Genomic DNA, 27,465 nt, shown 5'->3' with positions numbered 1-27,465 from the left:
GAACCGGTTTTTATTCCAGAGTCTTTCTGATAAAAAAGAAATCCGAATAATGACGTCCCATTCTGGATCTTTACTCCCTCAACAAATATCTCAAAAAATTGTCCTTTCGGATGTTGACTCTTCAAGACATCCTTCAACTCCTCATGGCGAAGTTCATATCAGCACCCTCTACCTCCAAGACGCTTATTTTCATGTATCAATTCTACCCAGACACAGAAAGTTCTTGAGGTTCAGAGTGGCTGGCAGGGATTTTCAGTTCATAGTCCTTCCTTTATGACTACGTTCCGCACCACGAGTCTTTACCAAGGTCTGAGCACTGGTGGCTGCACACCTTTGGCTGGAAGGAATTCAGAATTTTCCTTATCTAGACAACTGCCTTATCAAGGCGAATTCTTTCAAAACCGCAAATGTCCACACTCAGAGATGTCTATTCCTGTTCCAATCTCTGGGTCTCTCCGTCAATTTCAACAAGTCACACCTCGTCCCATCGCAAGAAAGAGCGTTCTTGGGAGCCACCATAGACACTTTGCAAACACAAGCCTTTGTCTCAAATGAAAGGCAACTAAAACTTTGCAAACTTGCCCAGCTACTGCGATCAAGAAGGTGCGTTTCAGTCCGGCAGTTCAAGTCGCTTCTGGGGATGCTTTCATCTTGCATTCCCCTGATCCCCAGCTGCCGTCTCAAGATGATGCCTCTGCAAGAGGAACTCAACAAACAGTGGCTACATGTCTCAGGATCCTTCGACGATCTCATCCACATCACTTCTCGCATAAGGGACACTCTAGGATGGTGGACTTGCAAGAGAAATGTAATAGCAGGCTGCTCATTCCTAATAGAAGCTCCAAGCTTCTTTTTCACCACGGACTACTCCCTCGAAGGATGGGGAGCTCACCTGCAAGGACTCACAGTCCGCGGGAGATGGGATGCTCAACAACGAACTTGGCATATAAACTGCTTGGAACTGCTGGCTATCTTCCTAGCCCTAAAATCTTTTCGCACCATGATTCTTGGAGCATCAGTGCTGATCCGGATAGACAACACGTCAAGTATGCACTACTTGAACCAACAGAGAGGGAAGATCTGCTCTTTTGTCTCAACAAGCCCCAAAAATTTGGGATTGGGCGATCAAACATCGGATAAGTCTGACAGCAATCCATGTCCTAGGAGTATCCAACGTTCTTGCGGATTCCCTCAGCAGATCGACAATATCCAATCACGAGTGGGAGCTCCATCAACCAACTTTGGATCATATTTTTCAGGATTGGGGTCGGCCCGATCTGGACTTGTTGGCAACCAGTCTGAACTGCAAATGCCCATTCTTCGCAAGTTGGCTTCCCCACAAGGGGCCGTGCGGAAATGCGTTTTCGATGAACTGGTCGCACATATTTGCCTATGCTTTTCCACCGATACCGTTGGTTCCCAGAGTTCTCCGGAAAATGAAGAAAGAGCCTTGTCGTCTAATACTCATAGCTCCCAGGTGGCCTCGCCAGTTCTGGTTCACCAAACTCCTCCTTCTCTCCGAATGCGATCCCATTCAGTTGCGACTAATACCGGACCTTCTATCCATTCAGAACGGACGGATCTGCCACCCGGATCCTCCATCCCTGCACTTAGCGTCCTGGCGCCTGAGCACTTTGAATTCGCTCACTTAGACATTCCTTCTGACTGCAGGTAAGTCTTGGTCAATGCTAGGGCACCTTCCACATTAAAGACATACAGGCTCAAATGGAAACGATTTTGCCTTTGGTGCCAAGCTGCCAACATTCATCCATTTCAGGCAAAACCGGAACAAATTTTTCCTTTCTTTTTGCATTTGGCAAGATGAGGCCTTTCGCATTCTACCCTTAAAGTATTCCTAGCGGCTATCTCCAGATTCCGACAGGATGGTTCCAATTCTCTTAACTCTTCCAGGATCATTCAGCAGTTCTCCAAGGGATTGTTTCGCATGTTTCCTCCCATCCCGGCATCTTAACGTGGTGCTTTCACAACTCATGCGCCATCCTTTCGAACATATTCGTAAGACAGATTTGAAGTTTCTTTCATGGAAGGTATCTCTACTATCAGCTCTCACATCTGCTAGGCAGGTCAGTGACATTCAAGCCTTCACTATAAAACCGCCTTACCTCCAATTTACCAGAGATTCGGTAGTGCTTTGTACAAACCCCACTTTTATGCCGAAAGTACCTTCGGACTTCCATCTCAACGAATCAGTATTTTTAAAGACTTTCTTTCCTAATCCTCAATCCCCTGTGGAAAAGGCGTTGCATACTCAAATTCCATTTACAGAGGACAACATCAATTCGAAAATCTGACCAGCTATTTATAGCTTATGGAAAGATGCGTATAGGACACCCAATATCCAAACAATCCATTGCTCGTTGGATTTCTGCTGCAATTTGTTGCTGCCATCAGCATGCAAACAGACCACTACAAGCAACTCCGAGAGCACACTCTACTAGAGCAATCTCTTCCCCTACGGCTCTCTTTTCTGGTGTGCCTCTTCATCAAATCTGCAGAGCTGCTACGTGGTCTAGCAGGCACACCTTTACTAAAGGACTACTGTCTGGAGCCTGCCAGGAATGCAGACACGTCTGTGGGACAAGCAGTTCTCTGTAATCTTTTTAAATAAAGTGAGCCTCTGTTCTTCCCTCCGACTCTTGGATATTTTCCTACATACATATCTTATATGATTGTTATGGATAAATATATGTAAATATATTTATATTTTTATATATATGTATATATAAATCTATAGAGAGAGAGATCTATGTCTGTGATTATATATTGCCTCCGATTTGCATTTGTTTATATCGTGATCAGAATATCACGAATATCAGTATGGAATTACTGTTCTCTCCTGTGATTCAGGCATGTGAAGCTATAAAAGATACCCCAATACTGGAGAAGAACAAAAGTTACTTACCTGTAATCTGTGGTTTTCCAGTACTGGTACCTTTTGATATATTCACATGCAACCCACCCACCTCCCCTCAGAGGCTCTTCTATGCTCTGTTCTTGTCACTCTAGATCACACTTGTGCTAGAAATTCTGAGAGCCTGAGCCTCTGAGGAGAACATTCTGGAGGGTGCTGTTGCCTGATTGGCTGTAGTTTAGACTGTATATAATGACTTGGACGAGTCATGCTAGTGGAACTTTTTTCCTATTGATTTCCAGCTATTTCACTTCCTGCTTCTAATCTACCTATGATGTACCTATGTTATGCATAATTATTGCTATTTTTATGTACCGTGGGACTCCCACTCTTGACGACGGGGAATGATTCAGGCATGTGAATCTATGACAGATACCAATACTGGAGAACCACAGATTACAGGTAAGGAACTTTTGTTCTTCAGGAGCACTTTCCTTACTAGGAGCCTGATGTAGAACTTCAAGGCTCAATGGGGATAGCATCGCAGTGCCCATCTCTTTGTTTATTGACCTAAGGCACATGCTAAATGACTATTAAAAGTGCTTTCTGAAACACATGCCAGTTCCTCTCATTATAGGACACACAGAGGTACCTGCTATGGTACCTTTTCCTACAAGTTCTATTCCAAACTGGAGACAGGAAATCAGACCTGCACCTCCCACATCATCATCAGGGATGATTATATAGACACCGATCCAGGTGATCAACCTGAGGAAGAAGAATTATTCCAAGACCCAGATACACCGGGTCGGGAATGGTATGTCTGTCGCTCAATCATCTCCGTCACCTTTACCTTCTTGAGCAAGGTCTCCTCCTGAGAATATTGGGGAATTTCATGAGCTACTGGTATGTGCTTTCAAGAAATTCAATCTGCTTCTCCCAGTCAAACAGGCAGAATATTTTCTATATGATTTCTAGGACCTAGCAAGGAAATCTGTCAGATCAATCCCTATTGTCATCTATGAAAGGGGAAAAGTTTTGAAGCTGATGAAGAACCCAGCGACTGTCACTTCTGTGGTTCTTCGGATGGACAAAAAATATAAGACCCCCATTTCCTCACCAGCCTGTTTGATAAGGTATCCTTGTCCAGATTCAGTGGTCCTGCTAGAAGCACAGCAATGCTCCAGAAACCCCTGTGCCCCTAGTTCGGCTCTACCAGACAAGGAAAGATCTTGGATATGCCCTTTGACGGGGAGAATTTATTCAGCAAGCCTGTGGATGATGCCCTTAAGGCCCTCAAGGCTGACACTGACACGCTCCCTAGGAACGCTGCAACATAGGCTTTTTCAGTCCTTTCGTGGGGAATATGAAAAGGATAATATGCACAGAGATCCTCTTACCAGTCGCACAGGTACCAGCTGTACGCACTGTAAGGATATCGTTTACATTACACTGGGTAACAGCAGCATTACCGAGCCTCCAACACCTGTTACTCCAGACAGACAGCTGGAAGGTGGCCTCCAGTGAGGTGGGGGGGAGCTCAATATACTGCAAGATTACAATGACAGTTCTCCAGCATTAGTCACCTCGAGCCACCACCTCTCTGCCTTTTACAGCCAATGGAAGAGCATCACTACGGACAAATGGGTGCTTGAAATCATACATCAGGGTCACGCCCTGGAATTAGTACAAAAGCCAAGAGCACTTCAACACCTCACTATCCTAAAGCTGGAAATTTCCATACTTCTCTTGAAGGAGCTGTAGAGGAAGTTCCTTTCTGACAACGCGGCAAAGGTTTCTAATCCAAATTCTTTCTTTAAGCAAAAGTTCGGGAAATGGAGACAGGTCATGGATCTCAGACATCTAAATAAATACATAAAGAAGCAACCCTTCGGAATGCCTTCTTTGCAGGAGATTCAGCTAATGTTCGACAGAGAGAATTTCACCCATCTCTCAATTTCTTAGATGTATGTTTTCACATTCCCATCCAGATGAAGCATCATCTGTTCTTGAGGTCCGAGGTGACAGGGTGCCACTATCAATTCAAGGTTCTCTCTTTGGTCTATTGTCGGCTCCCAGGGTTTTCATGAAGTGCATGGTGCCTGTCGCTGTTTTCGTACCATGTATTCCCTTATATGGACAACTGGTTGGTTAAGTGATCCACATTCTGCTCTCCGAAAGAAACTACCTTGGCTTTTCAGCAGATATTGAAGACTCTGAGGCTCCAATAAATACGGAAAAATCATCTCTCATTTCAACCCAATTGTGAAGAAAGTCCACTACAGTGAGAATGTACAATTAAAATATTGGGATGCTATCCTCATGCATCTCATTAATTCAAAACTGTGGCCTATGTATTTATTTATTTATTCATTTATTTATGCGATTTTCTATAGCGCGAACTTTACCCGAAGGTGTCAGAGCGCTTTACATGAGCACCAGTTGAAAAACATAAGGACTTAGGATTACATGCGTTACAAAAAGGATACACACGGAAAAAAATTGCAAATGTACAAGATGTAAAGTCACACAAGGAGGAGATACACGTGGATATACTCTAAGAGTCACATAGGAATGGTAGATAGTATAAAGGTCTACTGCATATACTAGTGATTAGAGGTATCTCTATATACATAGGGAAGGGATACAAATGGATATACTCTATGTATGAGACTTATACAGGAGCAGCTAGATGCTCAATGGATTCAGATTCACGGCTCGTTCAAAGGTATCATCGACATCACCCCTATGATGAGGAAAACTTTATAATGGTGGGGAAAAGAAGGCAATATTTCTCCTTGTCTCTCTTTCGATGCGCCATAACCAAGTTTCATAATGACAGGGGTTGCTTCCTTGGATGGTTGGGGAGTGCATCTCTAGGAGCTAGAGATCCTTGGAAAATGGTCTGTCCAAGAAGCACAGATGCACATCAACCTTCTAGAACTGACGGCCTTTTTCCTAGGACTGCAGTTGTTTCTACCCAGAATTCGTCGATCCTGTGTCCTAGTGAGAAAGGGCAGTACCACCACTATGCTTTACCTTGCCAAGCAAAGGCAAACAAGATCAAAGTACCTGTTGTCTCAAGCCCAGCAAATTTGGGAGTGGTTACTAAAACACATCTTATTGCAAGTTGAATATGCCCTATCACTGCATGGGCGGATTCTGTCAGCAGGGCAACCACTCAATTCCACGATTGGGAAATGGACCACAAACAACTCTCTTACATTTTCAAGAAGTGGGGTACCCCAAAACTTGACCTCTTCACTACTCTATCTAACAAGAAGTGCAAAAGGTTTGCAGCATAGCCCATTGAGTATCGACAGCTATTGTTTTTTGCCTCGACAAAGCAAGAAGACAATTGTCCCAAAAAGTGTCTGCACACTCGACCAGAAAGATGGCTATAGCCGCTACATGGTTTGCTAGAGTATCGCGTCCAGACATCTGCAGGGCAACAATGTGGTTGAATGCCCATTCCTTTACCAAACATTACTGTTTAGATTCGGCATCGACGGCGGATGCTGCTGTCAGCCAGGCATTCTTGAATCACCTTTTTTTTATTAAGGTACAGATGATCTTTTGGTTTGTTTCGTTGTTAATATGTATATAATAATGTATTCGTTTGATTGCTTGCTTGTATTCTAGCTGGTTTTTCACAATGCTTTAAATCCTATTTCAGGTATACCTCTTTAAGAGCGGCTCTGACTAACATGCTTCAATTTTACTTATTGTTAGCACCTCTAATTCAGCATGGGAATCTATGAAAGCTTAAATTCTGGAGAAAAAACAAGTTACTTAACCTGTACACTGTGGTTCTCTAGTATTGAGATATTTCATAGATTTAATTGCGACCCAGCCACCTCCCCGTTTAGTCTTACCACTCTTGTACATCATGGAAACATATCTTTCTAGCTATCTATCTAGATATGTTTCCATGAGGTAGAAGAGTGGTAAACCTAAACTAAAATAAATAAATATATATATATATTTGGAAATGGAAAATGGAAAAATACCCTTAAAGTGTGTATGTGTATATATATATATATATAGAAATCCACAATCCTGAGGCGCCGAACACCAACAACAACGGACGCAGCCAGGTACAGACCACAAACCAAGGAGTTTAGAAGAAAATAGTGTGCTTTATTCCATCAATGGGGATGGCGGCATGACGCGTTTCGTCCGGAAAACCGGACTTGATCACATGACAAGACCCAGAGACATAAGTGGTTAAATACTGGTGGAAAACGAAACTCCTCCCACATATGAGTAGACATAGAAGTAATATCGTTCAGTAAAGAAAATAAATCATCCATATACTATGTACAAAGTGAAATAAATGCTAAATGCAATAACACTAGAATCACTGTACAATTAAAATGTCTTCAAAATAGGAAAAATATATTATTTTCACTTAATAGACATAAAGGGCAAGTGCCCAATGGATAATCATAATACCTTATTGGCGCATTAAAACTGAACTATAAAAGTCAATCTCAGTGGGGTATATTCTAAAACCAGTAATGTAATTCATAACCACATGAAGTTTTTTAAAGTGCATAGAAGAAAAAGTGCAAGGTGCAGAATCCCAAAAATTTAGCAGCAAACATTTTATATCCAGATAAAAATCTGGAGCAGATTGAAAAAACCTGATAAAGTGCAAAGTGCTAGTAAAGTGCAAAAAATCGGCAGTGCATATCTATAATTAATGCAGGGATGGGGAACTAAGGCAATCACATCTATTTAAATTCATTTGATAGCAGACATTCGGAATACCTAAAAATTACCAGTTATTCCTACTCAGCATATAGAAAATCAGACATCAGTACAAAAAACAGTAAATATTGCGATGGTCAGAGTAACAATGTAAATTCATCCATAAATCAACCTTAATAAATAGATTAAAACCATGTACAAAAGGTATAAAATCCATTATAAACAGATTATGCATATGGTGGAATAAAATATTTACAGAAAATTATTCAGATCTTCTCCCATGTTAAGCCCATTTGGGATCTTACTATTTAACCTCAGAATATATTGGCTTTCTAGTTGTCTGAGTCTCTTCTCTCTATCTCCACCCCTCTTGTTCACGGGGACTGCATCAATAACAAAGTATTGCAGGTCATTCAGGTTATTATTGTGTACCAGCTTAAAGTGGCGTGCCACTGGATAATTGGGATCGGAGTTCACAATGGCACGTAGATGCTGTAATATTCGATTAAATACTTGCAACTTCGTGCTCCCAACATAGTATAGCTTGCACGTACATCTTAAAACATAGACCGCATGGTCTGTTTTGCAAGTATATACATTTTTTATGGGAATTACTGCATCCGTCAAGGCCTCAACAAACTCGCTGGTGTTCACACCGAATTTACATGCCCGGCATGAACTACACTTCCGAAAGCCTGTTTTGCTGGAGTACCAATTAGGTTTAATAATCGTTTCAGGGCTAGTTTTGACTAGAGCATCCCTCATAGAGGGTGCTCGTCGAAAAGTGATATTAGGAACATCTCCCACCAATGGTCCCACCACAATATCAGTTTTTAAGATGGGCCAATTAGATTTAATTATTTGCCTCATCTTTTTGTGTTGGTTGTTAAAAGTGGTAATTAACCGGATGGAAGATTCTTTTACTGTAACAACTGTCTCCTCAGAAATATCTGAAGCAGTTTGTTGTAACATTACACTTGTTTGGGCTGATAAAGCCCTTTTGAGAGAGTTAGTGAGGTTAGAGACTTCATAGCCTCTTTGTAAAAATCTTTGGTAGGATCCATTCAAACAGTTCATGAGGTCAATCTCATTGTTGCATATCCGTTTAATTCTTAAAAACTCCCCATACGGGATGCTCTTAATAAGATGGTGGGGATGGTTACTCTGAGCATGTAGGATTGAGTTCCCAGCTGTGGATTTTCTATACATCCTAGTCATGATATCATTATTCTTAATGTAGACCTCCACATCTAAAAAGTTGACACTAACATCGCTAATATTGGCACTAAACTCTAGGTTTAGAGAATTGTTATTGATATTACTAACAAATTCTTTTGCTGATGAACTGCACCCTTGCCAAATAATAAAAACATCATCGATGAAGCGCCACATCTTAACTATGCCAGTTTCATCCTCCTCCAAACTCCGGATGCCACCCAGGACGTGCCTCTCCCACCAGCCCACGTGTAAACACGCGTAGCTGGGGGAGAAGCACGCACCCATGGCTACACCACGCAGTTGCTGATAAACTTCATTATTGAAAAGGAAGAAATTATTCTTAAGGCATAGATCAATCATACTGACAAGCATTTTGCTATGTTCATAGAACTTAATATCTCTAGTAGATAGAAAATATTCAATAGCATTCAAACCATCAGCATGATTAATGGAGGTGTACAGAGATGTTATGTCCATGACTAAAAAAAGGTAACTAGGATTCCAAACTACTTCTTTAAGTTTCATCAAAAAGTCACCAGTGTCTTTTAGGTAACTAGGAAGTGCCTCCATATATTCATGTAAATAGAAATCAACATATTTGGAGAGGGGTTCCAACAGGCTATTTTGGGCAGAAATAATTGGCCGCCCTGGTATCGGTGTAATACCTTTATGAATCTTCGGTAGAAGATACAACGTCGGAGTAATAGGAAAATCTTTTTTCAAGAAGTCAAATTCCTTTTTACTAATCAGTCCTACCCTCTTCCAAGATGCAAGATTAGAATGTACAAGAGTTTTTACTTTATTGAGTTCATTGAAGGAGGCTTTCCTATAACATAGTGGGTCGTTTAATTGTCTTTCCGCTTCTTCTAAGTACAAAGTACGTGGCCATAAAACAACATTACCACCTTTGTCCGCTTTATTGACAATAATGTCTCCCTTGGATTTGATTTTGCGCATTAGTAGAGAGTATTGTTTGTCTCTAAAACTTCTTCTTTTTTTGTTTTTAGCCACAGTTTTGTTGAGCTCCTTTAAATCATCCACAACTCTATCATTAAAAATGTCAATAGCGTCCCGAGGCATCATTGGGATAAATGTGGATTTAGGACAAAAGGGACTATTGCCAGCACTGACACTACTAATACCCATAATACCTAATATCTCCTGGGTGTTATTTGGTGCATCATCATCAATGGCAAGCGAATGAACGGTCTTTAGAGCCGATGTGTCAGCAATAGTAAAGTTCTTAAAAGTTTGTGATTCATTTACAATTGCTTTCGCTTTTTCACTTTTTTTATTTGTGGTGTGGAATTTCAAAAGTTTAAGTTTCCTTATGAACTTAAAGGTGTCTATTCTGGCTTGTACGTACTTGAATCCATTATTTGGGCAGTAAGAGAGACCCAAAGAAAGAAGTTGAGTTTCCGCTGCATTTAAATCAATTTCTGTTAGATTGATCACCGTGTTTTTTACATCAGAGTTGTCAAAACAGATAGAGCTTGTAGGATTTTTTTCATTTTCTTGTGAATTTATTTTTTCTTTTGAGTTATTGATTTTATTGTTTACATCTGTGATATTTTTTTCTTCTTTATTTGTGTTTTTATCTTCTTTTTCTTTTTCTTTTTCATTGGAAATCCTTATGGTGGGTAATTTCAACAAATTATTTATCACTTCATTTGGGCATTCCCCCTTCCTTTTTTCTTTTTCCCGTAACTGTTGGCGTTTCCTCCTCTCTTTACGGGATTTGTTTCGCCTCTTCCTCTTGCTGGTTGTGTCCCTCTCGACCTTAGAGTGTTCCGCCGATCTTCCACCATAAAAACCAATTCCTCAGAAGGGGTGAAGCTACTAGTACCTGGGTGCTGGGCAATCATTTCATCATCAGACCCCCCACTACTATAGATGGAAACAGTATCGGTGTCTGATCCCTCAAGGACTACATCTTGTCGGTTCTGAGCAGTCTGCGATGTCGTGGCTGGCACTGCTATAGATGAGGTTAAAGCTTGTCTTTTTACAGAATCAAATTTCCTTGAGAAGGTGAAAACTCTGCCATTCTCATAGTCAGCTTTGTCTCTAGCAAATTTGAAAGCTTTACGGATTTTTATAGACTCTTCATATTTATCAAGACGTTTTTTAATGTCTTCTCGCCCTTTGGTAATTGCCTCTTGTTGCTCCATGGCATTCAACTCAAGGTTAAGCTTCTCAATCTGAGTCATTAGTTCGACTCTATCGATTTCGGCGTATTCAATTAATATGCAAACCATCCCCATGGATGCATCAAGGTTATGTTGTGCCCATTTTTTCAACATCAAGGGATTAGGGTTTTCAAAGGATGGGGCTGTTAGAATCCTTAAGCCTCGTGGAACCCTTTCAGCTTCCTTGTATTTTTCCAGGCTCTTTTGTTCCCACCATTTAGTAAGCTCCGTCCGGAGCAGCTTTTCCAATTTTTTCAATTTCGTTTTAACATCATCTCCTTCAGTAACATGTTCTTTTCGTTTCTCCCCTGTATTAGCAACTGCCGGTAGATTTAAAAACAAAGCATCTGCTGCTTGCTGCCTGTCTCGGAAAATGTCAGCCGCCATCGCCATTATGGTTGCGGGGAATATAATAATTAGCACAAGTTCAAAGAATTCTTATATACGTGTAATGTTCACCACGTTATAAAAGAAAGAAAACGAACAGCTCTGTCCTTGTATCTCGTCACAAACCCACGAGTCTCCCAGCGGCTGCCTCAAACGCTGCAAGCTCACCTTAATTCGCTGCCAGCAAGGAAAGATTCAGGTCCTCCGAACCAAACGATTCCTCACGGAGAACAGCAAACCCTCAGCGAGTTGCAGCGCGAAGCATTTCCATAGACTTCCGGGTCGTGGGGGGCTGTCAACGCTGTACTCCTTCCGGGTAAACACAATCGCCAAAGGCGAGGGCGGCCAAAACTGCAAGACAGCCACAGCAAGGAAAAGACGAGAGGGTCTGTAAGCGACGAGTTCGGCCAACTCGCCAAATGAATAGAAATCCACAATCCTGAGGCGCCGAACACCAACAACAACGGACGCAGCCAGGTACAGACCACAAACCAAGGAGTTTAGAAGAAAATAGTGTGCTTTATTCCATCAATGGGGATGGCGGCATGACGCGTTTCGTCCGGAAAACCGGACTTGATCACATGACAAGACCCAGAGACATAAGTGGTTAAATACTGGTGGAAAACGAAACTCCTCCCACATATGAGTAGACATAGAAGTAATATCGTTCAGTAAAGAAAATAAATCATCCATATACTATGTACAAAGTGAAATAAATGCTAAATGCAATAACACTAGAATCACTGTACAATTAAAATGTCTTCAAAATAGGAAAAATATATTATTTTCACTTAATATATATATATATATACTCAAGTTCCCAAAGGAGATTGGAACGCACACCACAGTAGCTGTTCTGAAGAACCTTTTTTACGGAGGTGAAAACAACTTGTAGGCACAGTTCTTTAACACTGACCGGTTTCTGAGCCTCCTGCTCCTTCTTCACAGGCGTTCACTGAAGCTCTGCAGTTTCAAAGCGTCACGTGGCATGCCTTTAAACCTTTCGCCTAAGGCATTTCTAGTTGGTAATGTTTTACTCCCTCTGGTGGGTTGCATGCTGGGATTTAGCGGCTAGTTCCAAGTCGCGAGGAAGCCCGCTGCTGCAGAGCTTCACTGAACGCCCGTAAAAAAGGAACAGGAGGCTCCGAAACCGGTCGGCGTTAAAGAACTGTGCCCGCAAGTTGTTTTCAACTCCGAATAAAGGTTCTTCAGAACAGCTACTGTGGTGTGCGTTCCAATCTCCTTTGGGAACTTGTTGTTTATAATTATCGCGGCTCCAAAGCCGCGAGGAATTGCACCGCCGTCTGAATTAAAACGACGAGACTTAAAGTGCAGGTGTTCCAAACCTTCTGTTTGCTGCTGAATTGCTTTGTGAGCTCGTGAACAAGGATTTTTTTCCGAAACGCGTAGAGCTTGGATGATTTTCACGTGCCAGTTTGGAAATCAAGAACCTGCCGTGACCTCACTGAATGAGGGTACGGAGTTGAGTGTGCTTCCTCACAGTGGGCAACCTTTGTGTGATGAAAATTTAGCGGCTAGTTCCAAGTCGCGAGGAAGCCCGCTGCTGTCATGCGGACCTGCGGTGTTGGACAAAACCGACGCTGTTAAAAGGACAACTCCACTCGCATGTGAGTGTTCACCGTAATACGGCGGGCGCTGTATTTCCTGCTGACACTCACCCACTTGGGACTTTAAAGACATTAATCTGCATCAACCGCATCACCCACTGGGGTTATACTTTAAGGTTTGGACTGCAAAAACCACAATGCAAAGCGGGACACATTCGTGTAAACTAAAGACCTCGCCAGATGGGAGTGGTCTGTTATTTAATAAAGTGCAGGTGTACCAAACCTTCTGTTTGCTGCTGTATTGCTTTGTGAGCTCGTGAACAAGGATTTTTTTCCGAAACGCGTAGAGCTTGGATGATTTTCACGTGCCAGTTTGGAAATCAAGAACCTGCCGTGACCTCACTGAATGAGGGTACGGAGTTGAGTGTGGTTCCTCACAGTGGGCAACCTTTGTGATATATATATATATATATTTATATATATATATTCCTCGTTCTCCTGCTTCATAAACAAACGAGCGTGGACCCAAGTAGGTGCTTAAGATTTGTTTATTGCAAGTGTAAGCACTCCGCCATGACGCGTTTCGGCAGCTCCTTATGCCTTGATCACATGACAGCGTTAACTTAGTGTCTCATATATATATATAATGAAGTTTTAGGGTTTTGCTAGTGTGTTTTTTACTGTCATTTTATAAAAACTTTTATAACAACTTTTGGAAGGTTTAATTTTATCCTCCATAAATATGCACTTTAGCCACCTATAAACCTGGATATGAATATACTCCATGCATTTCAAACTGCTCTATAGAGTAATCCATAAATTATTTAATTATATATTTCCTCGAATGTAATTTAAGCATATAATCTGAAGCTACAACTATTTAACATAAATTACACAAATTAAGTACTTTAAGCATTATGTACTTTAATAAATAAATCCTCGCTGGGAAGGATTTTGCACTCGAAGGCACATATACACTTTAGTTTTTTGCACATTAATTTTATTGAGATATTAAACAAATGTGACAGGATTGGTAATGTATAGTAATTAGTATAATGTAATCGAATGACCATGAGAGAGATTTCATATATCAGACGAATGTTGGACAATCGGTTGAGGCCAAATCCATAATGGGAAGAAAATAGTGTTTGTACAAGTATTGTGACCTGTCAAATGCATTGTAAGCAAATTAATATGTTGATCATATCCGATAGCTAACTAGCACTTGTCACTTTAAAGGAGTGGATTTCAGAACAAGTCCTGGCTGGAAATGATTTGGGGAAAATACAGTAAAAATGCTCACTTATTTTTCACATACGGTTAAAGATATGTGAGTAAATGCAGCTATAATGGAATTGCACTGTCCTGCAGTAAAAAATTCGAATGAACAAGCAATATATTTATGCTGCATAAATGCCAATACATGTATGGGATTATCAATGAGGTGCAGTGAAATGCGTATTTATTTGTATATTATGTTTTACTTACAAAGTTGGAAAGACTTTCATCCATATCTAATAACCACATGTGGAGCACTTGTCACTTTAAAAGAGCTGAGCACCATTTGTAGCGTTGTCATGTGATCTAGGCCGGTAATGTCAGAAACGTGTCATGGCGGATGTAACTCAATAAACTACAATAAATTAGAATTGCACCTATTTGTGGTCTGCAGTTGTTTTTCTGGTGAACGATATGCGACGAGAGTTGTGGATATATAGATATATCTGTGTATATATATATATATATATATATATATATCTGTGTGTGTATATCTGTATATATATTTTCCATTAAGATGTGCATGTTGGCGCAGAAGGTGATGCCCTGCATAGGTTTCCATTAGTTTTTCAAAGAGGTGAACTGGTACAGTTTTTGAAGCGGTCTGCTGTAGTCCACTAGATAATACTTTTATTTTTGTAATCTTTATTTTCAAATTTTCTTATACTTTTCTTAAACGCAAAGGACTCATAGTGGTACATTTTCAAGCATCAAATCACATAGCAATCGTCACATACATAGTTTCATATAATGTAGCTCAAGCACATTGGCAATTTTAGCGTTAATATTAGAAAATTTGGATCGAGCCAGACTCACTAGTCCTCCCGTCCCCTCCCTCCAAACTGCAAGGACCATCAATACCCAGATCCCGTCTAAACAAAGGAAAAAGAAAAGAAATAGGGATTAAAAATACCCTACATTATAAGGGGGTCCCAATCAGTGCACAGAAAGGAAAGGTTTGAAGTATTACAGACAGTGAGATATCAGCATACTCATCCCACCCCCTCTGGCACTATCCCACTTTCAACTTGAGAAGCAGATTTCTGTATGCCTTGTATGGGCCCCTTATGTCCTTTGGGCGCGACGAACTTGGCATTAGGAAAGGATATAGATCACAGTTAACATTACAATGGGCAGGGGGCAAGTAACCATCTCTGAAGGATAGGAACAGAACATTGGCCCCATAGCAGCACTATTTCCCGTTTAGCCAGTAATAGCCCCAGTAATAGCCCTAGTGCTGCAAATCTCTTGACCTTTTTGGGGAAGTTAACTGTATAGCCCAGGAGCGCAATTTCCGGTGTGGGAATAAGTGTCAGATCTATCATGTCTCCTAATGTGTCATGTATTTGTTCCCAATAAGTCTGTAGTTTGGGACATGTCCATGTAAGGAGGGCAAATGCCGCGTGTGGATCCACTAGATAATACTTACTAATGGAAGTTAGCATATTTATTTCACCATAAAGTGAAATGTGACTCTGATTATGCACAAATTAACCTGTTGTATAGTGAAATGAGTCTTGTATTGGGGATTAGCTTTGATTCATGTAATTAAAGAAAATTGTAATCAACATTTAAGGAAAACACGTTTACCAGAAAAATGATCCTTAGCTGAGTAAGTTTCTTAAACTGTATGTTCTCTTTCTACCGTTATCAGTCTGTTTCATGTTGTACTGGTGACATACATATTGTTTGCCTATTATATTAATATGCGTATTTACCTATTGAATTCTTAGTCTTGAGAAAGTTCTCATTCAGCACAGGCCAAGTTCGAAACAGGTAGAAAAGAAGGCTCATGCGATCAACGTATTGAGACAGGAGTATTCCTGTTGATGTGAGCCCTGACTAGCATATAAGTTGTTAAATATTTCACTACAATTGAAAATTTAGTCGCCAACTGATTGGAAGAGTGCTGCTCTAACAGAGGCATAAGTTAAGAATTTCACTGATTCTTTTGGATGCTAGGGACCGCTCTGATGGAGCTCAGACCATCCAGCAAAAAAACTGACATAAAATATTGTTAGTTCCTTACCCACATTATCAATGGCATTCTGATCAGTTTGTTACACAGTCTGTGTTTGATGTTCAAAAGAATTCAATTGATAAAGTCAGCTAATTAAATGTCTAAAAATTAAACAAAATGTAAAGTGCATTTTTTACTTGCAGCGCATTCTTTCTGATGGTGTTTTATTGAACTTTTAACATAGTCTTTGTTCTTGCTGGTAATAATACGGTGTTTTATTCATTCAACAGGTATTATCAGCACTTGATATACTTCAACCACCACACATTGATTATTTTGAAGAAATGTATCCTTAATAGTCATATAATATTTTGAGGAAGGTAGGTGAACTTAATTGGTAATTTCAGATGGCTCTTTTTATCTAACATTGATAAGAAATTACAGCGTAAATTTTGATAGATCTGTTTGTGTGTGTTGAGGAGTTGTGTGTGTGATGGATCGTGCAGCCCTCTCTAAATGAAAATATTTCTGCAGGAAACAATTATAAATACTTACATTCTAAAATTAATAGTATTCATCTTGACAGAAAAGTGCATAACATAACGTGTATTTGTAAAGCGCACGTTCACCCATCTGATTAACAGATGTTTATTGTTACCCAACTCAATGGTACTCATTTTATCCACCTCAGATGGATGAAAGGCTGAGTGGACCTGCCGGGATTTGAACCAGTGACCATACGGTCAAACACGCCTAGGCCCCTGCAATGGCTGCATTAGTCCACTGAGCCACCAGACCCGGCATAGACACCTTTGTGTTTGTAGCATTACAAATATAACTATGATTGTGTTTATAGCTAACAAGCATGAGAAGGCCAGGGGCATATATAGCAGCTGAGTACAAATATTTTTGAAAATGCATTTTTAGTATCTTTTTTTTCTCATAAAATTACTCTAATCGAACTCCACAATTGCCCAAATAAATGAATAGTTATGGGTGTGTAGATCGCTTTAGCATACAGACCACGTGTAACTGGTGTATATACATTACCGAAAAAGAAGAATAAAGGACTGTAGCATTGCCCCCGAGGCTTTTAATACCTGAGATTTTGATATTAAGACATGGACCAGGCCCTAAATCACAGATGTGTACAACTGATCAGTCTTGAATTCAATACAGCTACAACACTGGGTTGTAAGCAATCCATTCGGACTTTACTTGCTTGTCTAGTGGAAAGGGCATAAAACTTTAGTTAAAAAGCTAATTTTTTTGCATGAGTGATGATCTTTATGTTTTAGTCATGCACTCGGAGTTGAAAAAAGGACTCATCAAATAATGTAGACCTGTAAAAGTCTATAGCAAATGTCTTTTGTTGAGAAACTGTGAGCTAGATAATCCCCCTATAGTGAAGGGGCTCTCCCGCCACACATGTTTTCTTTAACGTGCATGTGAGGTCACCATCGTTCTTAAGCACTGGATCTTTCATAGATTCACATTCTTTCACATACCACGTAAATAGCCAGGGAGCGTGCGGTAATTATTGTCCAGCAGCAGTGTACCAATACGCAAACAACATCTAAAAAGCCATAAATGATATATAACCTCTCCACAGCATCATATGGCCCATACTCTTGGCCAGTTAGAGGGGCCTTCCTTCAGCTCTACTGTTTTCAGGGGCTCAAACTGCCAGATTTTTGTCAGCTTGTCAGTGTGAAGGGAACGCTCAGCAGTTCCTTTGTAGTTATTTATGGTAGAGATTGAGTTACTGAATTTCATTCCAGAAAAAATTATTTTCTTCAATCGTGCTCAATATATACCACCTGTCGCTGGGAAGCCATCTATAGAATGTCTGTTAAAGAGAAGTATGTTGAGAGGAAAAATGTTAGTCAGAAGACAAGCGTACTGAGTATTATAAGCTGGAAATCTCGCAAGGTATTACGACATTTGCCTTGCCTTGCTAAAGAACCCTCTTAAAGACTGAGACAGGCAGTTGGTGCAGTTTTGCTGTGGAGGAGCAGGGTATATCTCTGCCTGCTAGTCCTGTGTAAGCAAAGAATCAGACATAGCTTTTGTATTGTTGTAGCCTGTCCAGAAAATGCTCTGGCATAGAACAGACCCTCTAAGCCTGCTTTGAAGGTTCAGACTACTTTTTGGCCACAGAAAGGCTAAGAAAAACTGAAAAAAGTAAGAGAAAACAAGGTAGGGAAGATCATTCCTTTTCGTACCTAACGCCTCAAAAGCCAGACCGCTCACGTAAGCATTTTCACAAAGTCAAGTATTCTTCACAAACCTTATACCATGGTCTCATCGACTGTCTCAACGATGAAAAGAACCCAGTCTTCATTGTTGATGACTGCTCTGTCGGCTGCTACAGTGATGGTGAGTGCACAAAAATCCATTGTATTAGAGGTTAAACAAGCATCTTCGTTGACAAAAGTGAGTACAGCTACACACTGTTTGTCAACAACCGTCATACAGATGGGGTCTTTCAGAAGCCAGCTTCAATGACGATGATTCCACCTGTTGCCTGTGGAATAGCATTGCCTTTTTCATTAATGGCAGCCCCCCTCAGTTACTTCATCAACTGCCATACCATTTCTATTGTTGACGGCTCCGTCCTTAACTTTAGTTGCAATGCTATTTCCATAGTCGATGGTTTAGTCCGTTCCGTTGGCAGTTCTCTCACCGACAGCCTTGTCCGTTTTACCGCCGATGACTACGTTCTTATCAGTTGTGACAGTCACATCAGGTATTTCCATTTCACCAATTTCGTTACCTGTTTCTTTGCGATTACTAATGGTGTCATCACTTTCCTCTCACCCTCCAGATAGGATTTTACAATATTCATCTTCAGGAATGGAACCTTATTAAAACATGGAAGCATTCTTCATGGAAGAATTAATCTGAAGTAGGGAAGTAGGGGTTCTAAGAGGAAATAAAACCACTTAATGTTCTTGGGACTTGACCATTAAGTATGTCAGATGAATATGCAGACTATGCCTCCTCTGTGTACTATCGTTATTTTTCATGCTTGTTGTCAATAAAATGTTTTATTAAAAAAAAAGCACGTCAGATGATGATGAATTGGGCAGACTTGCATTGCTAAGCCATAAAAGAAATTACAAGTATTGTGATACACCACAAGTGCACATGGTTATTGTGCCACAAGATATGATGATTTCATCACAGAACATGATACTTTATTTATGACAGGCTATCAAATGCATGTCCATCATGTACAAGTACCCCGCTATTAGCAACTGATACAGGTTCAACTAAATTACCGCCACAGTCGATTCCTGTCTCTGTTCTAAGGGATGATTATGGTGATGGCAATTCAGTGGATGTAAGAAGTGGCGATGCTCCGTTCTTATTTAGACAGTCAAAATTGGTCAGAGGATAAAGTTGACTATTACTTCGACCATGGATGGTTGAAGGATCATAAGTGAGTTAAGTTTGTGGCTCTCAACGATGTTAACCCTTTACCAAAGTTAAAGAAGTAACTTCCGTTTTTTGGCATATTTCATAGTCTCATAAAAAGAAAATTGAACAAGTTCGGTCTGCTTGTATCCGCTTCAGAGAAATCTTGAAATACATTTTAAAGTCATAAGAACTAAATATTCCTGCCCATGTATGTGCGGGGTACAATATAAATATACATAATTTTTTTTGTAAAATTTATTTTTATTCAACTTTTGCAGAAGGAAAGAGAGGGAGAGAAGAAGAGAAAGGAGGAGAGAAAGAAAAAGAGAATCGTACAGGCGACAATTCCGCCAGAAGTCCCTCACAGGGGAGCTGGAATAAGCACTCCGAGATATAGACTGGTAGTTGCAAGGCGGGGTGGCGGAACATGATAACAGAGTTCAGGTCGTAAGTCCAATGTCTGCCATGGAGTTCTAGGCGGGGGCCGTGTGTGACCCAACGGCCGGCAGATGGAGTAGCGATGCAACTGATTCAGGAGACTATCATCCCCTAGGGGCTGGGCAGCTTCGCAACAAATAACAAACCCCTTACCCAACCAAGTCCCCCCTACCCCCTCCCCCCCTGGTGGTGGCAACCATAACACTCACACTCAGTACGAAGCTTCACAAGCAAGCTATCCGATTAAATCTGGAACAGGTGAAGTGCGCGGAACGTAGGCGGGCAGACCGCAGATGGTAGGCCTCGTGACAAGAAGCGGACCAAAGGACCCCATCGGAACAGAAAGTTTTTAAAATTGCCCAGGAAGATGTCCGCCATTCTCTCCATGCTCAGTAGACCCCATAGTCTCGCGTGCCACAGTGATGCGGTCGGGGCATGTGGTTTCTTCAAATGCCGCCGCCAACATAAGTTTAGCTGCCCCTAAGCAAAGCCACAAGATGCGTTTGTCCGCTTTAGTTTGATGTTCCAGCATCGGGTCACGGAGACCCAACAGGACATGGACCATTGAGTCCGGTATCGGGTACCCCAAGATATCCTTGATGTGGGAAAGAATTTCAGCCCAGAAAGGGCGAATGATCGGGCAGTCCCACCAGATGTGGCAGAAATCCCCCACCAGACCACAACCCCTCCAGCACCTATCCGAAAAAGCCGGAAATATTCGGCGGAGCTTAGACGGGTAAAGATACCAATCGTACATGGTCTTTAAGTGGGCTTCCCTAAGGCTCACCGAGTGATTGTGCGTCACGATGTCACTCCAAAGACGTTTCCACTCGTCGTCAGAGACGTCACGTCCCAGAAGGAGCTCCCAGTGTTCCATGTAGCGGGGGCGCGGAGAAACCGCAGTGGTCAGCAATAGCCCGTATATGAAAGAGATCGTCCCCTTCATAGTGGAGGTGCGGAGTAAAAAGGACTCGAACGGAGAAGGCGGCCGGGTAGCGGCCTCGCACACCCCCGCTGACGTGGCCCAGTGGAGAAGTTGGTTGTGTCGAAAGCGCTCAGTGATCGGAACCCCATAGTCACGCATGCAGTTGTGAAACGTGAGAGGAGCCACCCCATGGAACAGGTGTGTAAGTGCCCTACAACCTCCCTCTCTCCACAGTCTGAAGGGTCCCTCCAGCAGCGCCGGCGGGAAGGCCGGGTTGAAGTGAATGGGGGAGAAGGGGGATGGAAACGTGGTCCAGCGGTCGTCGCCGGCAACCGTGTCCCAAACCTTCAAGACCGTGCTAGTGGGAGTGCTAATGTAGGCGTTCTTCGGCCGGTCAACTTTGGGCTTCCAGATCAAGTCCCATATCGACCTCCCAGCCACACTCCTATCCATATGCAGCCAGTGTTTCTCCGACATTTGCTGCGACCATTCCACTATCACCGCAGCTGCGCGGCTTTATAATATAAGAGCATGTCAGGGAACCCCACTCCTCCTTCCCTTCTCGGGCGCCGCAACGTCGCGAAGGGGATACGGGCCCGTCCGCCCTGCCAGACAAATCTCAACATTAAGGTCTTTAAGCGCCGAAAAAAGTCCATCTCTATAGGAATGGGAAGGGCCTGGAAGAAATAGAGGAACTTAGGCAGGAGGACCATCTTGAGGGCATGGATCCGGCCAAGCCATGACAGGAATTTCGGCTTCCATCGGTCAAGGTCTGCTCTCACCGCAGCCAGCATGGGGGGGAAGTTAGCCGTGAACAAGGAGCCCACGGTGGAAGTCAGGCGGACTCCCAAGTATAATAGGGAGGCAGATGCCCACTGCAAGTCCGTGAGCAGACGCACTCGTTCCACTTCCGCTGAGGAGAGAGTCAGGTTCAATATGTACGACTTGTCAAAGTTGACCTTGAATCCCGCCGCCGCCTCAAATCTGGAGAGCACCTCCTGAACATGTGGCAATGAGCGGGCCGGATCTCCTAGGGACAATAGCACATTGTCCGCAAACAGGGAGATCTTGTGCTCCTCCCCCGTAAAGGGAAGGCCCTTGATTTGTTCCCTCTCCCGTATCGCAAGCGCCAGGGGTTCGATACTCAAGGCAAAAAGGAGAGGGGAGAGGGGACAACCCTGCCTCGTACCCCGGGAGTGGGGGAAGCAAGCCGACCGATAGCCATTGATCAGCACCCTCGAGCTAGGGCTGCTGTAATTAGCCCGAATCATGGAGAGGAATTGGTGCGAAAAGCCAAAGGCAGTCAAAGTGCGAAACATGAATCCCCAATCGACACGGTCGAAAGCTTTCTCTGCATCCAACCCCACCAGTATTGCCGGAATGCTAAATCTGGAGGCCTTCTCTATCAAGTGTAGCACGCGCCGCAAGTTGTCATGCGTTTGCCGCCCCTTAATGAAACCGGACTGGTCCGGATGGATAATGGCCGGCATCAGATCTTGGAGCCGGCGGGCAATGATAGAGGAGTACATTTTAGCATCCACATTCAGGAGTGCTATCGGACGGTACGACGCGCATTTGGAGGGGTCCTTCCCTGGTTTGGGAATCACGGTTATCACGGCCTCGGCCATAGTACCAGATGTTCCCCCAGTGGTCGCCATTTCGTTAAAGAGCGAGACCAGGCAATCAACTAGTTCAGACGCAAACAATTGATAGAAGAGAGCAGTGTAGCCGTCCGTCCCAGGAGCCTTGTTAGGCTTCAGGGCCTTAATAGCCTCTAGTACCTCCTCTCTGGAAAAGGTGGCCGTCAGCCGCTCATTCCACTCTTTCGAGACCTGTGGAATGGGGAGATCAGTTAGGAACGCTTCCTGAGCGCCCTGATCCAGGGAGTCACCCCCATACAGTGCCTCGGAGAATTGGCCAAAAATGTCCGCCTTGTCCTCGTCCCGATGTTGCACGTGTCCCCCCGAGTCCTGAATTCCCCCTATATATTCTTTCTCTCGTTTTTCACGGAGTTGACAGGCTAAATGCCGTCCCACCTTGTTCCCTTGCGAGTATGATACGCGCCGTAGTCTCAGGAGGGTAAACTCCGCACGATTGTTGTAGTGGGCCTTCAACTCCCCCCTAACAGCCGTCAGCGGCCGGAGCGTCGCTCGAGAGGGGTTCAACTTGTGCGCCCGTTCCAAGTCGTCGAGTTCCGCCTCCAATTTCTCCCTTTCCACCCTCCGTAATCGGTTAAGATTTGCATTGAGGGCTATGCAGGTGCCCCTCAAGGAGGCCTTGCACGCGTCCCAAGTATTAAACACGGATGTGTCCGAGGGTGGTTTGATAGTCAAGTACTCCCTGAGGGCCTTTCTAAGTTCCCGACACGAGGTATCATCCCTGACAAGCGCCGCTGGGAAGTACCATTTCCGAAAGCCATCCCCCTTCACCGACCACTGCAGCACGAGTACCAATAGGCTATGATCCGAGACAGAGAGCGGAAAGACCCTGGAGTCACGGACATCTCCCTTAAGTGCCTGGCTTAAAAAAATATGGTCTATGCGTGAGTAGGAATGGTGCACGTGGGAGAAGAATGTATAATCTCGGGACTGGGTGTGCACAGTGCGCCAGCCATCTATCAGCCCCAGGTCGCCCATCCTATCTTTCGTTGCTGTGGAAAAGACACCGGAGTCCGTCCTCTGGGCACGGGAGCTGTCTAAGGACTTGTCCCACACCAGATTGAAATCACCCGTAGCGAACAACGCCCCTCCACAAAGTCCCCCACTTTATCTAACAACCCTTGCAGGAAGTTGTTCTGCTGAGCGTTAGGGACATACACCACCACAAATGTACACAAACGACCATAAAGCAACCCTTTGACCATCAACCATCGGCCCTCCTTATCACAACACACTCCCATAGGTTGGAATTGGAGGGATGCCCGGAAAAGAAGAGCCACCCCCCTGTGCTTGGTAGAGGCAGAAGACCTGTAGATGAGGGGGAATTGCTTATGCCGGAGCCGTCTCTGCGCGCCAGGTGGGTCTCCTGGAGGCCCACCACATCGAAGTGATGGTCTATCAAGTATTTCCAGATCCGTTGACGCTTCTGCGGGGAGTTGAGACCCTTCACGTTCCACGTGCCTATGCTAAGAGGCATGAGGAGACAACAGACCCCACCTCTTCACAATCGCTAGAGCAACACACCTCCGCCCCCGCCACCCCACAACCATCCCAGCCCCCCCTCCACCATCAGGTCCTCTTCGCATACACCCGACCAGCCCCACCCCTCCCCGTCGTCCCCTCCCGCTTCCAACCCCATGGGACCACCAGTCCCGGGTCCACAGCAGCCAGAGGGCGGTCTCAACCGAGGTATCACATCCCAGAGCTCTACGGGCAAGGAACACAGCATGCATGCGCCAATGAAACGTTCTCCTAGGCAAAGCACCACATACTTCAGACATCCAGTAGTCACCACCACCACACGGTCCCTCCCTTCCCCCACCCCAACTACCCCTCTCCCAACCCCCTCCCCCAGAACTCCCCCCCCGCCCCAACACACCAGAAAACCCATAGAACAAAACAAAACAATCCCAAAGGAGTAGAGTAGTCCGAAGGACCTCCCAAGGGCTGGGGTCGGGAACCAATCGTAGGGCCCCCCAGGGCCAAGGACCGGGGTGTCTTCTCAAAAAGTACAAACATACCCTCGGTACCTGAGTTTGCGTGCCCCTCCGGCACCGGATGGCCAGTAGAGTGTTCAGGTTGCCGAAGCCACGGACGCCTCCGCGGCCCCTCTCTCCTGCAGATTAGTCGTGCGGTCAGGCCGTCTGCGGCTCGCTTCCGAGCCCACTCTGTGCCATGATGAGGATCGGCGCCGTCTTCGTGAGGGCGGGCTGCCAGCTCCATGCGCGGGGGACGTGTCATCTATGCCCAGAAGCTCCTTCGCCTCCTGGAGAGAACGGATCTGCGCCAGCCTGTTTTGCCACCGAAAGACAATGCGGAAGGGATGGCCCCATGAGTAGGAGATGTTATGTTCTCGCAGGTAGGCGGTCACCGGTCGAAACTCGCGTCTCTTTTGGAGTGTCGTGGCTGCCAGGTCCTGATAAAGCTGAGGGCGATGCTCTCGGAATTGCAAGGAAGGAATGTCCCGTGCCTTCCTCAGGATTCGTTCCTTCAGCTGAAAGTCATGCACGCAGACCAATATGTCTGGGGGCGGTCCGCCCCCACGTCTGGGCAGTCCCACCCTGTGAACCCTGTCCATCCTAATTTCTTGCAGGTCCTCTTCGTCCAGTATTTGCAGGAAAAGTGCCTTCACATAGCCTCTAAGATCGCCCGCTTCGCCGTCCCACGGCACCGCCCGTACCCGGATGTTGTTCCTTCGGGAACGGTTCTCCAGGTCTTCCGCGTGGGCTTGCAGGTCTAAGTTCTGCTCCATAAGCCGCAGCACGTCCTGCTGCAGCTGGTGGACATCGTTTGCCATGCTCAGGTCGTGATCCTCCAACGTTGCCACACGCTCTCCAATACCATCGACATCCCGTCGGACTTCACGGAGATTAGACGCTAGTTGAGAGCGAAGCTCCGAGATATCTTCCTTTATAGATGCGAAGAGCTCCGTCATGAAGGCCTTGGTAGCAGGGGCCTCATCATCATTCTGCCCGGGCGAGGCACTAGGGCCAGGAGATGCTGGTGGCTGGGATCCCTTGGCCTGGCCCTCCTTACCGGGCTTCCCTTTGCGCTGCGAGGTCGACATTGCCGCTACTCTACTCCGTCAGGGAAGGCAGGCGGGAAGCACTGCGCAACAGCGCGGAACTCCGTCGAGATGGTCGCAGCCGGTCGCAAGCGAGGATGCCACCCCAACGACCACAGATTATGCCAAAGCCCCTTCAACAGATGCGGAGGATCCAGGCGGTAGATGTCGTCTCCCTTCCGTGATCTTAGTATGTAGACGAGCCGGGTCCCGGAAAAGACAGGGCGCCGCCCACGGAGCTAATCCTCAGCCGCCCAGCCCACCAGGCGGCTACCAGTTGCTGATGCAGAGTGGCAAGGAATGGCCAAAGTCCATTGTTCCACTTGGGGCCACCAGCTCAGGCCCAACCCACCGTCGGGACCAGGGTCCGGTCTTACAATTGCACTCTCACGTCTTACAGGCCTCCACAGTCACACAGGGACCGTCTCCCCAAAGCGCTGCCACTCCACGTTCATGCAGGATACGTTCTGTAGTTGGGGGCTGGGGGGGACAAGGCGGACCCCCGGCGGCTTATCGCGCTCTCCTCGCCTTGCACGGGGCCCGGGGATCCCCAGGGGCACTCACGTTTCCAAGCACCGCTCCTCCGCGCTCCCTGTATGGCTCCACGCCGGTCCCTGATGCACAACATGTAGCCGGGCCCCTCGATGGATGCCCGCGCCTCCAAGCGCTCCCCACTGTGGGCCGCGTGGGGTCCTCGTCCGGTCAGCGCTGGGCACCGCCACCAACGCCATAGCTGTGCAGGGAGCCCAGGGTCCTGGCTATCCCCGGCTTCTGTTCCTCCCCCACGTGGCTCCCAGGTCACCGTGCGCCCGCTCCGCAGGCCGAGAGGCCGGGCAGCTCACCTTCCTTCGCCCCGGTACGGGCCCCCGCACTCCTCCGTGGAGCGCCGACCTGGGCCCCGCCGCACCTGCAGCAGCAGCGTCTCTGGTGCGGGTCTCAGCCACTCGGCCTGCCCTCCGTGACCAGGCCGCAATCCCCGGACTTGCCTGGGCTGCAGTCCGGGAGGCGTCTTCACCACGTCTCCCAGCTCCGCCTCCGCACCGATTCCGGAGGCCGCCGCCTCGGCCGCCTTGCAGGGGGGGGTCGCCTCGCCACCTGCCTGAGTCCCCGGGTCCCGGTCGGCACTTCAGAGCCGCCTCGGCTCGCAGCACCCCTCCACGCGGCCGGAGCTACCCGCGGCCTCTCAATGCTGTAGAGCGGCCCTCGGTTCACCCGGCTCAATCGCGGCGCCGCTCCCATGCTCCGCTGTCGCTCGCTCGGGTCAGGCACCGGACACTGCCCTCAGGAGGACTCAGGGGCGTCCAGGAAGTCAAACAGGAGCCCGGGGCAGATGCTGGACAAAGCTATTAAGGGCCTGGCGCCGGAGGGACTGAAAACACGTCTCACTCTGCCGCCATCTTGGCCACGCCCCAATATACATAATTTTTACACAAAATAAGACCATGCAGCTTTAACGACACGAGGCTAGACAATGCTTCCATAACTTGCATTCACATTAATAAACATATATTCTGTTTTTAATTCTCTTATATACACTTGAAGGGAGAAAAACAGGAAAGCAAAGAGACACTCGTACTCTCTATTGAACTGCACACACTGCAATATAATAGGACAGGCATTGTTAGCCCATAGGCTCTATTGTAAAAACACATAAAAGCATAGAAATTGAAAGAGCTGGCACCGTGCCTATATGGCAGCCATGACCCCCTAGCCTCCCATCATGACTCAGGGGTGACAGGCCAGTTGTTCTTTCTGGCTCCTTCAGTCAGGATCCT

General features: G+C 45.1%; 1 protein-coding gene across 1 annotated transcript in view; it reads left to right on the top strand.

The window, feature by feature from the left end:
* Positions 1–27,465, top strand: part of NLK (nemo like kinase) — a 996,575-nt gene that overhangs the window by 415,933 nt on the left and 553,177 nt on the right. The window contains exon 3 of the mRNA XM_078679349.1: positions 16,473–16,528. Coding sequence (XP_078535475.1) covers positions 16,473–16,528 — 56 coding nt within the window. The remainder of the gene's footprint in view (positions 1–16,472; positions 16,529–27,465) is intronic.

This window comes from Lissotriton helveticus, chromosome 3_1 (genome assembly GCF_964261635.1).
Source record: "Lissotriton helveticus chromosome 3_1, aLisHel1.1, whole genome shotgun sequence".
NCBI lineage: Eukaryota > Metazoa > Chordata > Amphibia > Caudata > Salamandridae > Lissotriton > Lissotriton helveticus.
Note: the sequence above shows the minus strand (reverse complement) of the source record. Positions and strands in the feature narration are given on the sequence as shown.